Raw genomic sequence first — 16,504 nt, 5'->3', positions numbered from 1 at the left:
ATATATAATGAATGGTTCAGCAGGTAGTAAGTGTACAATGTTTGTGAATTATGTGACTCAATGTATTATAATTGATATTCTACCCTGTTCATTGGTGTTAGTTTGATTATATTCTAACAGAAAATTCAACATAAAGAAAAAAATTCTTAGAATATGTAAATAAATTACATCTTTGCCTTTTTTCTGTCAATTGGTAATTTTAATAGGTTTTTGAATCTGAAAATTCAAGAAGGTGAAGCTCACAACATTTTCTGTCCTGCGTATGATTGTTTCCAACTTGTACCTGTGGATATCATAGAAAGTGTAGTTTCTAAGGAGATGGACAAACGATACCTACAGTTTGATATTAAGGTATACTGCCAGTTATGTCTGACTTCTGTAACTTTAATTTTATGAAACCTATACAGTAGGTTTTATTTAATATTTTTGTTTTATTTTTGAAAATATAAAATAATGGACTCTGACTTTTGTCTATCAGAAAAATTGCATAAAGGAATGGTAGCATTAATTAAAATTTTAAGGTAAAGCATTATTTTATAATGAAAGAAGTAAAAGTGAAAAGCTAAAGTAATTACAAAAACCTAGAACTATTGCTCAGAACTATTTACTGATTTTTACCTGTTGTATTTTTATACCTGATCAAAATAATGTTCAAAATAGTACCTATTTTAAGTTTAACAAAAGACATTATAGTTTACATTCCTAAATATAAATATTTAGAAATAAAGATTATTAACAGAAATTTATGGAATTTTTTTTTAGTTTCAAGTAATAGTTTCATATAATGACTTATTCTGTTTATTGCATCTTTTTTTTTCTATCTTTATTTTCATTCAGGAGTTACTGAGAAGTGTATGCAAGTTACTTTCTTTTTTTTGTGATTTAAAAGTTACATTTTAACTGTCTTGTGCAGATTTTTTTTGTAGTCTAAACCCGTAATGTATGGACTTGTAAAAAAAAGTCCTACTATTTTTTTAATATAGAAAGCATCATAATATTGATTTTATATATTATTAGGATGCCATTTAGAAATTTACTGTTGTAATGCAACTAATAATCACCTATAAGATTCTATTTATAGTTATGTTACATCAGAAAAATGGCACAGTGTACGAGAAAACATTTTTAAATTGCACATTGTCAGTGTCAATAATTGCATTTTTACTTTATCATCATCTACCTGGTTTTTAAAGAAAACATTTTTTAAAATGATGTCATTACTAGGTAATAACCACTTTTTTCCTTCTTACTCCATAAGTTGTTTCATGATTTCACTTACATGTGAAATCTAAAGGTCAAAGCAAATGAGCAAGCAAAACAAAACACAAACAGACTGATAGATACAGAGAACAAGCTGTAGTTGCCAGAGGGGAGAAGGATGGAGGGATGGGTGAAAAAGGTTAAGAGCACTAAGAGTAGAAATTTCTAGTTGTATAATAATTAAGTCACAAAGATATAATGTACAGCATAGGAAATATAGTGAATAATATTGTAATAACTTTTTACAGTGACAGGTTATTGGAATTGTCATTGTGATCACTTTGTAAGTTATGTAGATGTCAAATCACTATGTTGTACACCTGAAACTAATATAACAGTGTATGTCAACAATACTTTTTTTTAAAAAAAGTTGTTTCTTACTATCCAATACTATTTTAAGTATTTCTTGATACTGACTACTCCTTGCTATTATATTTTACTTTTTTTTTTGTGGCTTTAAAGTAAATTCACATAGGAACACACTCTATATAATTAAACTTTAGAGTTAAAATATTTGTTGTTGTCTTTTTTTATTGCTGTTTAAACAGGCCTTTGTTGAAAATAATCCTGCCATTAAATGGTGTCCTACTCCAGGCTGTGAAAGAGCAGTCAGACTAACAAAGCAAGGGTCAAATACATCTGGGTCCGATACACTCAGCTTCCCCTTGCTCAGAGCTCCCGCTGTGGACTGTGGAAAAGGACACCTCTTCTGCTGGTCAGTACAAGACAAACTGGAATCACCCTAATCGCATTTCTAATAGATTTTAACGATAATTGGTTCCTTGAATCAGGCCTTTAAATTGTAATATGTTTGATACCATTCTTATTAGTTAAAAAATGTATAGTGAGTAGTAATAGTTTATATTTACTGTGTGCTTGATGTGTGCCAGGCACCGTAGCAAATATCATATATTAAATTCTCCCAACAACGCTATAAGTTGAGCACTATTATATATCCATTTTACAGGTAAAGAAACTCCGGAACAGAGAAGTTGCACAGGGTTATGCAGCTGGGAAATGGCAGAAATGGGATTATAGCCCAGCTTTGTTTGATTCCAGAGCCCATGCACTTGAACTCTAATACCAAATTGCTAACCATAGATTAGAAAATGTTTAGTTTCACTTTTTTTTCTTAAAATAGAAATCTCTAGAAGTGACTCTTAATCAGAGATGCCCAGAATTACTAAAACAGCTTTTCCTAACTTTCATCCCAGACCCCAGCAAGTGAGATTTCGATTTAATAGGTTTTGGAGTGGGCTTCCAAAAAAGGAAGATCTCAGGTGATTATAATGCACAATCCTAGTTAGGAATGACTTTGTGTGTCTTGTGTTTTGTTTGATACCCAGCGCCTGGTAAGTACTCAGTCGGTCAGAACTGATGACAAACCAGTAATGGATATGCTATGTAACTGTGTATATGTGTGTCTGATCCCAGCATTCTACTTTATTCAGAGTAGATGCAAGGATAGTTAACTTTTGTTTCAGTTAATGATCAAAAAAAAGAAATACTATTCTACTTTTTGCTCATTTACAGATTTATCACATATGCAAGGATCCACTTTAGATTAATGTAAAACTCGACTCGTTACTTCCGTACTTATCAGAAACCAAACTCACATCGTAGCAGTGCTAGATAGTAAAAAGGCACATTTCTGGAAATATCCCTCCCCTAAAAGGTCTGTTTCTTGCCCTCATCGTCATTATCATTAGCTGAAAATATTTCTTGGACTACCAATCTATATATAGCACAGAACTCTAGGTCAAGTGTCATCAAACTACTGTGTGTACCAATTTTTGAAAATAAAGTTTTACTGGAATATAGCCACATTCTTAATTTTACATTCTGAGCTTCCTTCTCTTCTTCCTGTAGTGTAAGAGCTTTGTCTATAATCAGAAATTCTAAAAATTAAAGGAAGAAATTCTAATTAGAATTTTGCTGCCTTTATCTAGTGTCTTAAAGAGAAGGAAAATCTGCTTCATGAAAAGGGAAGTTTTGCAAGAGAGATCTTTATAAAATAAAGGCATGTGATTCTGGGTTTGCTTCTTTCTTTCCCCCAAAAGCTCTAAAGATATTCTCTAAAGATGATTACAAAACCCACAAGATATGGCAATAGTCACACTTCTTTTTAAGAACTGCCTGTGACAATCAGTTTAGAGTTACCTGAGGAGATATCTGTCTTGATATAACTGAATTCATTGTTAGGAAGGAAGGAGGGAATAAGTATTCCCTTCCCACCACAGGATAGCTCTTTCTATTGTAACTTGTTCACCAACCAGTTCTGAGCCCATAATAACTACCTCGAATGCGATCTCTCGCTAGCCTGCATAAGTGCAATTTATCTGATCTTGACAGTATTATCCCTAGACAGTGTTTAAAACCTGGTGGACTCTCATTTGAGCCGATGATGTTCTCCCTCCTGGTTTTCTTTTTATTAAGTAGAATATGCTACTATCTAACTTCTTTGCCCTCTGAACTGACAGTCTTTTTTTCTCTGAGATAGTTCTTCAAAGATTTGTCGTCAACAGTACGTCTTTGCTATCAAAATCTTAATCTGTGAGAAGAATTCAAAATTAACCTGACAGAGTAGTCATTTCTTTCCTGTATCACCTCAGAATGTTCCTGATCCCTTTACTCACCAATATCTCATTGAAAACTGAGAAACTTACTCGGAATTTATCTCTTCTAAATCCATAGATAAACATATTTTAGAGTTACTCACTAAAATTGACTAGCAAGAATATTCTAAATAATAATATGGTGGGGAGGGAGTTTAATATCTCATCCAGCTGTGGAGCATTTATTGAAATTATGCAAAGCCTTTAAAATCGTGTCACCACCACCACGAAAGCAATTTGAATCCCTGATAGGAAGGTTTGAATGATAGTGATGCCCCTGGTGAGAAATCAGTGTTAGGTGTCTAGTCCTCTTGAGTTGCCAGTGAATTCGATTACAATGTGCAGACTTATCAACTATTTGGGAAAACTTTGAAAGTGAATGTCTTTATATTAAAATTGTCATCAACTCATTCTGTTTTCTGTCAATATCCAGGATAAGGATTCTGAAAACTCCCTTGTTAGGATCACGAATCTTGATCAAATTAAAGCAGTAGTTTCATGCTCCATCTTTTCCGTAGACCTCACAGGCAAAGGGTCTCTTTAAAAGCCCTCTGGACAAAATAAATGAAGTTGTCCTTGTTAGTGGATCTAATAATGGAGTCTCATCTGCTCTTGCAAAATCAGAGTCTCAAACCCTTAGCTTAATAGTTCTGGTTCTGGAAAAAAAAAAGATTTTTCCAGGCTGGCAGTATTCAGCTATTTAAGTATCAGAGTCCTGCCAACTTACAGAACATTCCCCAACTCTTTCTAGGCCAGAAATGAAAACATGATGCTGTGTATTTGGTAGAGATCAATCCTAAAACCCTGTTTTACATATCTACTCTATACAAAGTAGCATAATCATCTAAATTAATAGAGGTTTCCCCTGCTATCCTATGAGACCTTTCATAAGCCGAAATGGCACAAAGTGAAGAAACAAGTTACCATTAATTTACATGGAAAAGTTTTGATCGTTCCAGACCCAAAAATAACCTATGCAATCATACGAAATAATACATAAAACCTAAAATAACACTGACGTATACCCACTCTTAGCAGTGGCACTCTTGCTGCTCCTGCTGCATGCTGCCTCTACAAATGGCTCGCCACAAAACAAATGCTGAACACTATTTTCAGTCTTTGCTTTTTTTCGTTTTTCTGCCAACAGTTGTGTATATTGACAGATTTTCAAGGAAAGATCCAGCCCTTGATCTCTTGATATTAGTTAATCATCATTTTTGGACAGGGTTAAGGATTTTAGGTTAGACTACATTTTTTTGTCCTTTATAATTTCTTACCAGGTACCTTTTTTCCTGAATGAACCCACTCTATTGGTATCTCTAAATTTCAGTTGACTATACCAAAATTCCCTTCCCATCCATGAGTTTTTAGTGACATTTTGAGGTGCAGTCTCAACAGCACATACCAGGTTGGTTAGAATACTTGTCACCAGCCATTGGTGTCTTGGTTAAAACTATCTTCAGGAATTTAGCTTTCCAGTTTTCTGCAGAACATTCCAGTATGTTAATAGCTCTTAGAATAATCTCTCTCCCTAGACATGGAATAATCTAGATTATCAATCACCTATTAGATCCGTCACATTGTTATTACTATACTTTGATGAATGGCAGCCTCTAGCTCTTTCTAATTTACAGTCCTTGCTCTAGCTTCTTCTTTTTATACCCACTCATAGCATTTGCACTGGAAACTAGTAGAAACTGTGCCAACCAGTTATAACACCCAGACGTGATCCTGCTGCTGGGGCTAGCTCCGGAGGAAGCAGCACGTCCGTTTCCTCCTGTGAGGTTCTGGAAAAGGAAACCTTCTGTTGCTGTCTAATGCGACACAACCCAGGGAATCAAGCACACTGATTAACACTTACGGCCTTTTGAAGAAGTGGCATTTATTTTTTTTTCAGACTTTATTCGAAAACAATGGGCTTTTTTCTCCTCATGATTATTTTCTTCGTTCTGTCCGAAAAAATGTTCTAACATTAGAACCCGTCATACTGGTGGTGATTCTACTAGGGGAAAAAAATGTTGAATGTGCGGATTAATTTCCAGGAAGAAAAAAAAAATCTTAAAAACTTAATGGAAATAATTTGTTTCATTGACTTCATTTGCTTTGTTTTGGGTACTGCAGATATATAAAGCTATTTTTACATCCTAATTTTTTTAAAATGAGTCATGAGAAAGAGAGATTCTGTATTCCTGCATATATTCTCAAGCACCATATGGAAACACTGTTCCTAGATCTGTGGTATGTTTCTAACTCCAGTGTGTGGTAGTATATGTGCCAAATTAAAATTAACAGTTATCACAGATATCCCTTACATTTCTGGAAAGCAGAGTTGATTTTAACATGTACTAAAGTGAATCTAATATATCTACTTCTGTTTTTAATCAACCTGATATTTTTTTGAATGACTGTTAAGTTTACATCTAAGTTACTAAGGAACGCTATAAAATGGCATTTGTAGAAAAGATTTCCCAAATGCCGGATTTGGTGATTTTTTCAGGAATTTAAATTTTTAATTTTTAATTTAAATTTTTCAGGAATTTAAAGAAGCTAAATTACTCTTTGAAAGTAATTAATGCTTTTGTTTTTTCTTTAAACCATTTTTAAGTATACAATTCAATGGTATTAAGTAAATACATAATGTTGTATAATCACCACCCCTGTCTATTTTCAGAACTTTTCATCATCCCAAACAAAAATTCTGTAGCCATTAAACAATAACTTCCCATCCTCCCTCCCCTTCAGCCACTGGTAACCACCAATCTCCTTTTCTCTCTGTCTATGAATCCCCCTATTCTAAATATTTAATGTAAGTGGAATCATACACTATTTGTCCTTTAGTGACTGGCTTATTTTACTTGGATTAATGTCTCAAGATTCATTCACATTGTAGCATTTGTCAGATTTCATTCCTTTATATGGCTGACTAATATTCCATTGTGTGTGTACATACCACATTTTGTTTATTCATCTGTCAATGGACACTTGGATTGTTGCCATCTTTTAGCTGTTGTGAATAATGCTGTTATGAACATTGGTATTAAAATTTGAGTCCTTGCTTTTAATTCTTTTAGGTATACACCTAGGAGTGAAATTGCTAGATCATGTGATAATTCTCTGTTTAACACTTTGAGGACCCACCAAACTGTTACCCAAAGCAGCTACATAGTTTTACTTCCTACCAGCAATGCCCAAGGGTTCCTCTTTTTCTACATCCTCCCCAACACTTGTTATCTTTCATTTTATTAATAGTAGCCTTCCTAATGGGTGTGAAATAGAATTGATATGTTTATAATATAGTGAAATGTTACTTCTTAGTTCATGAGATTCTCTGAGTCAGTAGGTGTGTCTTAACAAACTTAAATATGATCTTTGTTTAAAATGATGATGATGATGATGATGACGATGACGACACCTGTAGATTGAGTTTTTCTCCCCTCAAAATGATATTTTGATATTAACTGTAGTAATCACCTTTGTACTACAGAATACAGCATCATACTGAATTAGATACTGAATTAAAGTAAGTAATTTGTAAAGGTTTTAGGCCCTTTTTAATGTTTGATTTTTACATAGCTGTAGAAAGAATATATAATTAAGTCAAATGATAAATTGATATATTTTTAATTATGTAAATAAAAATCTGCCATCCAATGAAACAGTAAATTGGGATTTATCAAACTCAGAAGTAAATTAGATTGCCTTAGATGTTACTTGGGGATTCAGAGGTGAAAGCAATGACAAAAATGTGATATAAAACAGTACTTCTCAAACTTCAAAAGGCAGATTCGATCCATAGGTCTAGTGGGGCCTGCTCTTCTACATGTTGAACACGCCCCTGGGCAAAGCAGTGCTGTTCGCCAGGGGAACACTGTTTGGGCTGCAAGAATTGAAAGTGTTTGTGAGGTCAGAACCGAATAGATAAAACTATTTTATAGCTCTTTAAGGCCTGCAGAACTAAATTATGAATAGCAGGGAATCTATTTGGAACTTTGAAAAATGTGTAAATGAATACACTGATGAAAAACAAAAAACAACTGACCTGGTGGTACCAAGCTTTGGAACCACATTTTCAATTCCTCTATTGAAATGCTTCATCTCTCAGTAGTCACTGTGCCTCAGTTTTCTCAACTTTGCAATTGGAAGAGTACTTCCCACCTCTCCTTTTACCTTGATGCTGATGAGGAATGTTTTTAAATTACTTTTTCCACGTTTCCTCTCTAGGGAGTGCCTTGGTGAAGCACACGAGCCTTGCGACTGCCAAACATGGAAAAACTGGCTACAAAAAATAACTGAAATGAAACCAGAAGAACGTAAGAGGAATTTTAGACAGTAGCTATGCTACATATTTTCTAATAGCATTCAAGAGCTAATGTGGTCATATTTCTCAGAAGCTTTATTTAGGAAGTTTTCAATTTTGTTCATGGCTAGATTCCCCTTTTTTAACATCACTCCTTCAACCAACGTCCTTTGAGATAACAGGTTTTTGCAAGAGAGACTCGTACACAGGTTCCATGTTTTCAACTGACGTATTTTCCAGCCTAAGGGATCCCATGTAGGGCCTCCTCCTACAGCCCTTCCCTTTTATCCTGGTGTGGGCCAGCCAACTTCTCTACTTTTGTGTGATCTGTAGTGAGAGGAAGCTGCTTATTTCCCTGGAAGCTTCCAGTAGAAGATAAGACAAGTTGATTGCTTGCTAATCTGTAGATTTACTTATATTAAATGTCATGTCTATAACTATGTTCACTAAGACTTTTATAAATGCGTTATCTCTGTTCATCCTCACAGAAATCTTAGGAGATTTATATTAGTAATCCCATTTTACAGATGAGGAAATTAACACTTAGATTGGATTGAGTGACACAGGGAAGGTGCCTGGCAAATAGAATGGGTTTAAATTAGCCTTCCTAATAGGAATTCCTGTATTTAACAAGTAAATATCGCTGCTTTCTAAAAATTTCTCATCTCCTGAAATGTTTGTTTTATGACAACTGCTTTCTTTCAAATTAATACAAATGAAAATTAATTTGTTTATTTTCCTTCACTTTTTAGATAATAGAGTTAGATTAAGGTATTGCAAATCAGGATTAAGAATTCACTCAGTGAATCCACACTTATTATGAACAAAGTACATGATAAAGAGGCCAGTCTTCAAAGAGTGCAGAGGCTAGAAGGGAAGCGGTCAGATAACTACAGTATCATATGACAACTAGTACAGTTGAGTATAGATGAGACTACAAAAACAAGAACTGAACCAGATTGGGAAGGGGGAGTGTCAAAGAATCTTCCTGAAGGCAGTGAGACATTAATTGGGTTAACATATCTACAGAGGCAGACATGTGGTAGGTATGTATTCCTGTCAGCAGCTGAAGTGACGCTGGGAGACATGGCTGGCAGCCGGGAGACCCTACAGGCTTATGTTGGGTCGGGCAGTACACCATGGCCTGAGAGCTGGTCCTCAGCATTGCAGATTTACAAGATTCATTCTGTGCGCTTACTCAAGATTATTCAGTTCCATGGAGAAGACACTGCTATGTGAACCAGAATGCCCGTTTATTAATTGATAATGAGAGAGATCCCTTTCACATAATGAGAAGGCTCGTGTCCCATATCCAGGAGTAAAGGAAAGTAGATAATCTTAGGATGTTTTATAGAGAGGTCTGATTAAATATTTTGTCTGATACATTCATCATTCAATCAGCAGATATTTTTTTGAGTACCTGCTGTGTGCTAGGCACCTCCCAAATCAAAAACGTATAGATTGTCCTTGTTCCCTAAGCCCATTATGTGTCTCTTGAAAGCCAGATAATGTTTGCCATTGCTCTCTGGACACCCACCCATTTTCCCTCTTCTGACACGTGTGGGTCTGTACATGTGTGAGTTCCATGAATAGGTGACTACCATTGCCTACAGCCCCTTTAAACATGACTGGACGATTGGAGTTTGCTTTCTTTTCCTGCTTCTGACACCTAGACGTCTGTTTCTATTAGAGATGGTTTGCTATTGTCCACATACCTACATGTCTATGGAGCTTAAAGTTAAGGTCCATGGGAGAAAATTGCAAGAGATGAGGCTGGAGGGGTAGGTGTTGTCAGATTGGGAGGGTTCTTGCCAAATTGTCTGAATTTATCCTAGTAACAGAATAAGTCACAGAATATATTTTTTAAGTAGGCATTACCAGAGATGTTTTATCGAGATAGACGACTAAGAATGGTAGACTGAAAGAGAGGTAGACCAAAAGCAGGAAGGTGAATTTTTACTTTGAGTCACAGGGTGGATCTTAATATCACCAGCCAACTTAGGAAATTCAGTAAAAGAGTAACTTTCAGGGAAAAATTAGTTTTGTTGTGGACATTTTGAACTTGAGGTACTTGCAGGACATATGTCTGATGTTAGAAGTTGTCTGCAGCTCAGAAGGGATGCTGAGAAAACTTAGGAATAACATACTGCTTTTAAATGATGTCTTCATTATTTAGTTAACATTTTTGAGTGCTACTTTATGTTAGAATACAGAAATAAGATGCCCTCTATACTCTTGAAATGTACATGGTAGAGATGGAGACAGCTATATACGAGCATAAGGAAAAAGAGCATTATAAATGCTGTGAGAGAACAGTGTTCCCGTGGTACATTGTGAGGGAGGGGAAGGGCAAAGGAAGAGGAGGTCAGTTATCTCTAGGAGAGGGTTAGAAAAAGCGTTATGAAAGCATTGATGCGTAAGCCACATCTTGATAGCTGATAGATGTTCTTCACAGAGCCCAGAATAGGAAGGGCATTCCAGGCATAGGGTAAAGTAGGGCTGTGAAACAGCATGTTACATTCAAGATCGGCAGACAGTTCAGTACAACCAGTGCGAAGGAAAATGTGGTGAGAGATGAGACTGCACAGGCAGAAGTCCAAATCAGGTTGGAGGGACGGGTTAGCTGCTCAAAGGTCTGACTGTCCTGAGACACTGAAAAGGAGGTTTGACTGGGAGTGATAAAATTGAAGGCATTTACTTAGAAAGATCACTCAGGTGGAAGTATGAGTGATGAATTAGGGACTATTGAAATACTAGGTAAGAATGCTGTTTCTGAGCAACTTCAACATGTCCAGGTGAGTGGATATGAGGCCTTGAACAAGACAGAGGCGGCAGTGAGGGTAGGAGAGGAGAGGTGTGTACCAGAGATTTAAGATGTCATATTAAGTTGAAAATCTAGTGTACTTACTAGTTGCCTAAAAGAGTTAATGTACCACAAGAAGTAGTTAGTACAGTATGTTATTTAATTATTTAGTAGAAAATAGCCAGAAGAGTCTGATTTGAGATGTAAAGCAAGTATTTTGAAATGGGTGATTGTTTTTAATTATCCATTACCATTGGAAAATTGGATTAGTCATTCCATAACCACTGATAAGTTTTTACCAAGAAAAGAGAGGGAGAATGGCCTGTCCAGTAAGTACAGATTATTGGTGGCACTGTGCCAGAATATCCTTGCACATGACAGTGATCCTGATAATGAAGAGGGAAAAGAAATAGAACTAGAAAGTGGTATACATAGTATATATACATGGTTACTTCTGGTGGCCAGAGATAGGAAGATTTCAAATTAAAAGTTCCAAATAGGGTTTTAATTCAGAAACATGGAGGAACTTGAGAAAATTGGATAAGAGGCAAGAGACTGAGGACACCTGAGAAGTTGTCTCCCAGAGAAGGAGTCAAAGCCAAAACTGCAGAGAAAGTTCCCAGTAAGTTTACGTATCACTTTGGCTTGTGGTCACATATCTTTGGCATAAACATTTTCAGCCAGACTCAGAGATTCGTGAGAAAGATTTCTCCTTTATGCCCACTTTTCCAAAGTCTTTGAATTATGAGACTCAAAAGGAGCAACAAAATCTAATTAATGAAAAAAGCATTAGAAAATATACTGAAATCAGTTCAAAGAATGAATTCCATGTAAATATTCAAATACTGTTTTTAAGCACTGAAACTGCCCTTATTGTATCTAATCAAAACAAAAAGCGGAATGATTATATTTTCTGTAAATGGATGTTAATTTATAAATTGATTTTATTTTTCATAATACACAATAAGTGGTTATTGAATAAAATTTTAGTCTTTTAAAGAATTCACTCTTTAAAAGCAAATTCAGTCTTTATTTTCATTTGAGTGCATGTTGACTCTGATAGGTCTTACATTCTGTTATACGCTAACACTTAATTAAACGAAGTTAATATATCTTACAAAGAGAACTAAGCACTCTAGATTATAAAGGAAAGAAGATCAAGATATGCTACACATGTAACTGAAGTGAATGGAGAAGTGTGGAAGTCAGTAGGTGTGAAGAAGACTCGCCGGGTAGATTAAAGAGAGCTAAGGGATTGCAGGCATGAAGAACAGTGTGTATAAAGGGCAGCTGTATGAAATAATCATGTTCAGAGAAGTGGGAGTGAAGGCATTTTTGCCAGCACAAGTTTTTGTTGCAATAATAGTCATTTTCTGAACATGATTTACTTCATGCAATCCACTAGAATGCGGTTAGACACCAGCATTCTCTCCAAGGGTAGGAGGAAAAAAACTGTTGTGTTGCAGACCACACAGCTGCTTTGTTTTAATGGCTTTGTGCTTTATTTATTACAACAATGGACAATAAAGGTCATAAGAATATGTGAGAGCCTCTGAGCTAAAAATATTGTTGCTGCTGAAGGGAGGAGAAAGGCCGCTACTTCTCCCCCCTTCCCCCCCAGTGGAAATAACTTGGGTTTAATGGAATGAAGGGTAAGAGGGCCCGGAAGCCGAACAGACCTCACCCAGCTTCCCCAGCCTGTCTCAAAGGTTATGCGCTTGATACTGGCATTTCACATCTGTTTAGCCACCCCGGGGGCAGGGAAATTGGGGTGGGAGGAACCCAGCTCAGAAGGAGGATTCCAAAATATCCCCTCTTATCTCCCCCAGGTGGGGGCTTAGAGGCACAGAGGGACTGGCTGCCCTCTTTTTCTGCAGCTGTCCCCAAGGCCAGGCCCATGGCACTGACCAAGGGCCTGCCCCCTTGCGGTGAGACTCTAGGTCTGTGAGTCTGAGGAGTGATGTCCTCGGTGGGCAGGGGCAGAGGGTCCTGCTCTGTTCCATTGGGCCAGGTCCTCAGCTGGGCCCACAGACCGGTGAGTTCTCTCTGAAGGAGTCCTTGAGGGTGCTGAGTTTGTAGAAGCTCCAGGCAGGAATGCAGACCATGGAGGACAGCCGGGAGGCAGCCCAGGACATCTCCCCACTCTTGTAGGTCGGCAGGGTGTACTTGATCAGGGATAAGAGGCAGGTGGCCATAGCCACACAGAGAGACTCACGATGGCCACGAACAGGAGGCATGTGCCACTGGCTGCGTAGTAGTCAGAGCTGAAAAGTGTACATACCGCCCTCACTCGGCCACCTCAGAGATGGTCACCCCATGCTCTTGGGACATGAAGCCCAGGATGGAGACAATGGCAGACCCGGCCACAAAGCTGGTGCTGCTGTTGAGGAAGCAGAGAGTGATCAAAAGGCCACTACTTTCAAACAAAAATTAGACATTTGCACTTGGTGCATAGGTGTTGTAGCAACACCCTTGTAAGTGGCATTACCTCCCGGCTTTACCTTATTGGCCGTGAGTACAGAAAGTTCTTTCTGAAACTCCTGATTTCCATCAGTTATCTCAGAATTTTTTCCACTAACACCCTAATCAAATATCTTACACCAAGTGGGTTTAGAACTAGAGTGGAGTCTGATCAGTTCTTTGCTGCTCTTGTTTCCCTTTGCTATCTATGTAGGATTTAAAACCAAGGCTTTCCAGTGCAGCAGTAGCTGCTGTACTGTTGACACAAATTGAAGTAGGTAGGCACTCGGGGTTCCTTATAGCGAGGCAGCCCCACTCCTCCACTGCTCGCCTCCATCAGAGGGCCACGCCTAGTCTCCGCTCTTCCAGTTCATACACAGAGCCACTTCCCAGGCACCAGGCAGCCCAAACCTTTGCCCCCTTTCCCTCTCCAGGGACTTGGAGGAGGTTGGGTAATTTTTCCTTTTAAATTTCAAAACTCAAAGAGTTTCATTTCTCCCTTGTTTTCAACATTAGGACTAATCCCTTACCCCACTCTTCTGAGAGTGTCTACATGTAATCAGGGCCTTGATTGGATGGCCCACTTTCAATGATTCCAAAGTGATTTTTGGACAGCTCTTTCAGTAAAGAAAACACAGCCTTCCCTGTACATAGACCTAGAAATTAAGACAAACTTGATTACTGACACTCTTGCAGACAAAAATAAAATTGTAATTGTGCATCTAAAACTCACCAGCCCCTAACTCCACTGGGAGTGGGGGTAAAGTTTATAGACGTAAGATTTAAGAATCTTTTAAAACCATGGCATTCCTTAAGATTGCAGATCTCACATAGTAGAATAAATTGAGTCTAAGATGATGAAGAGTAAGTTTGGTGTGGGAATACGCGGTGCGAGAAGCTTGCCAGGTAGACACTGGCCACATCATGAAGGGCTTTGTATTCTTTGCTAAAGCAATATGACTTTATTTTGTAGTCAGTAATAGTCAGTAGGGAGCAACTAAAAGAGTCACAGCAGCTTTGTATTTTAAAGAGATCACTGTTCAGGCTGTATTGTGGGAGTTGGGAACAGGGAGAAGGAGCTGGGGAAATAGGTTGGTTTTCTGTGTTTTAATTGTCTAGGCAAGAGGTGTGGAAGACCCTAGCTAAAGCAATAAGAATTGAAAATGGAAAGGAAACAGGTATGAAAAAGAGGTAGAATCAATGGGACATAGAGGGAAAGAGAAGGGTCTCTTAAGATCATGCTCTGCCTGGATTGACTCTGGGAAGGGATCGTATCATTTACCAGGGCAGGGGGGAGAGAGGAGCAGGTTTGGGGGCAGTGATCAATTTAGTTTAGACATGTCTTTGGATTCATTTTTAGCTTATCTGAAATAATCGTGGGTTAAAAAGACGATATTTCAATATAATTTTCATGTTTTTTACTATGAGGAAAACTTTCTGCCAATTATGTTTTCAACTGACCTATTTCAGAAGTTATTGTCTAAAATATCCATTCTTTCTATAATTTTCTTTCATGCAATAGTTATTTTAAGCAGATAATAACATGATGCACTTTTTTTAACTTTGGTTTTTGTTTCTTTTCCAGTTTATTCAGACACGGCTTTAGGAAGAAATTTCCTTTAAATCAGATTTCATAAATAGAGCTTTTGATATGCAGCTCCTTATTCTTTAACCATGCTATTCAGAATGAAGCAGTTTAAAAAAACTTTGCCATAGAGCCTAGTGGGAAAATAAATATATGATTAAAATTGAGAGACAACCTGCAAAGAAAACTTTGGGATTTTTTCCCCCCGCAGTTGTACACTAAATTATTTATTTTTTGTGTTTTGTGCTTAATATCCCACAGTTGTGGGAGTTAGTGAAGCTTATGAGGATGCCGCCAATTGTCTCTGGTTGTTAACTAACTCCAAGCCTTGTGCTAACTGTAAGTCTCCGATACAGAAGAATGAGGGATGCAATCACATGCAGTGTGCTAAGGTAAGAAGTTAAAGAGGATTTTGAATGCTTTGCATTTAGAATCTTAATTTGCTTGTTAATCCAAGAAGTGTTCTAAGCATAAAAGTCTTTTTCAGTTTCAGATGGATTCTAGGAGACTGCATTCTACATTCTTTGTTGAATAACATAAATGTTAATTTATATTATGAAATTTTACACTCAGAGTGAATGTTAAAAATAGGAGTAAGGATTCAGTGGTATTTGGCCAGAAGATCAGAAATGCCTGAATCCTTTCCTGCCAGTCACTTCCCCCAGTGAGGATCCTGAGATAGTTTTGCACATACATAAATAATAATATTAAATGATAGAGCGCTGCTACCTTGTATAGATCTCTTGCAAAACTGAGTTTGGAGCACATAGCTTGGACTCAAGGCCCAAGCCAGGCCCCAGGCAATCCCCCAAATTCATACCTAAATCTTGGCATATATATATTTATATCTGTATAATAAAGGTACCCAAAGCAGTAGTCAGACTTTAGGTCTGCTAATGAAATGATCAATTAAATAAATAATTCATTACTATATTAAAAATGAAAAGGCTAATGAAGATCTACTTGGCTGAAAAATAATATAAATTACTATTAGAAGGATACCCTCCTGACTTAATTGCATAGAAAGAAACTGCCATATTTAAAACAAATATTCTGGAATTAGGTGAATAATATTATATTAATCCATGCCTACATTTATGAACGTATTTTAAAATTGTAATGGTATTCCAATTTTTTTCTTTTTATTGGAAGTGCCATATGTATAAAAATTATTAAAAATTATTGCGAGTTCAACGTAAGTTTTGTAATTTAGGATGAGAAAGAAACCCAACTAGTTAAGAAGATTCCAATAACATATATCAATAACTCCTCTCTAAGTATTACTTGATGTTTAACCTTGAAACCAATGATCATTATCATTAAGACTTTAAAAATAATGGCAGTTACCAGATGATATTTGCAAGCATATATTACTATAAAATTAACGTAAACAAATTGGCTTAAGTGAGGCAGCAATAATGACCTAAGAAACAAGAAGAAAAACCTAGTATATCTTTATGAGCAAAATGCTCAAAACTGCTTAT

General features: G+C 36.8%; 1 protein-coding gene across 6 annotated transcripts in view; it reads left to right on the top strand.

Annotated features, from left to right (window-relative positions):
- The window catches only part of ANKIB1 (ankyrin repeat and IBR domain containing 1), a 117,630-nt gene that overhangs the window by 82,655 nt on the left and 18,471 nt on the right, over nucleotides 1–16,504 (top strand). For all 6 annotated transcript variants that reach the window (XM_081079288.1, XM_081079286.1, XM_081079287.1 and 3 more), the window contains exons 8-11: nucleotides 207–351; nucleotides 1,809–1,975; nucleotides 8,097–8,185; nucleotides 15,282–15,412. In XM_081079288.1, coding sequence (XP_080935414.1) covers nucleotides 207–351; nucleotides 1,809–1,975; nucleotides 8,097–8,185; nucleotides 15,282–15,412 — 532 coding nt within the window. The remainder of the gene's footprint in view (nucleotides 1–206; nucleotides 352–1,808; nucleotides 1,976–8,096; nucleotides 8,186–15,281; nucleotides 15,413–16,504) is intronic.

Source organism: Rhinolophus hipposideros (assembly GCF_964194185.1).
Source record: "Rhinolophus hipposideros genome assembly, chromosome: 18".
Classification (NCBI taxonomy): Eukaryota; Metazoa; Chordata; class Mammalia; order Chiroptera; family Rhinolophidae; genus Rhinolophus; species Rhinolophus hipposideros.
Note: the sequence above shows the minus strand (reverse complement) of the source record. Positions and strands in the feature narration are given on the sequence as shown.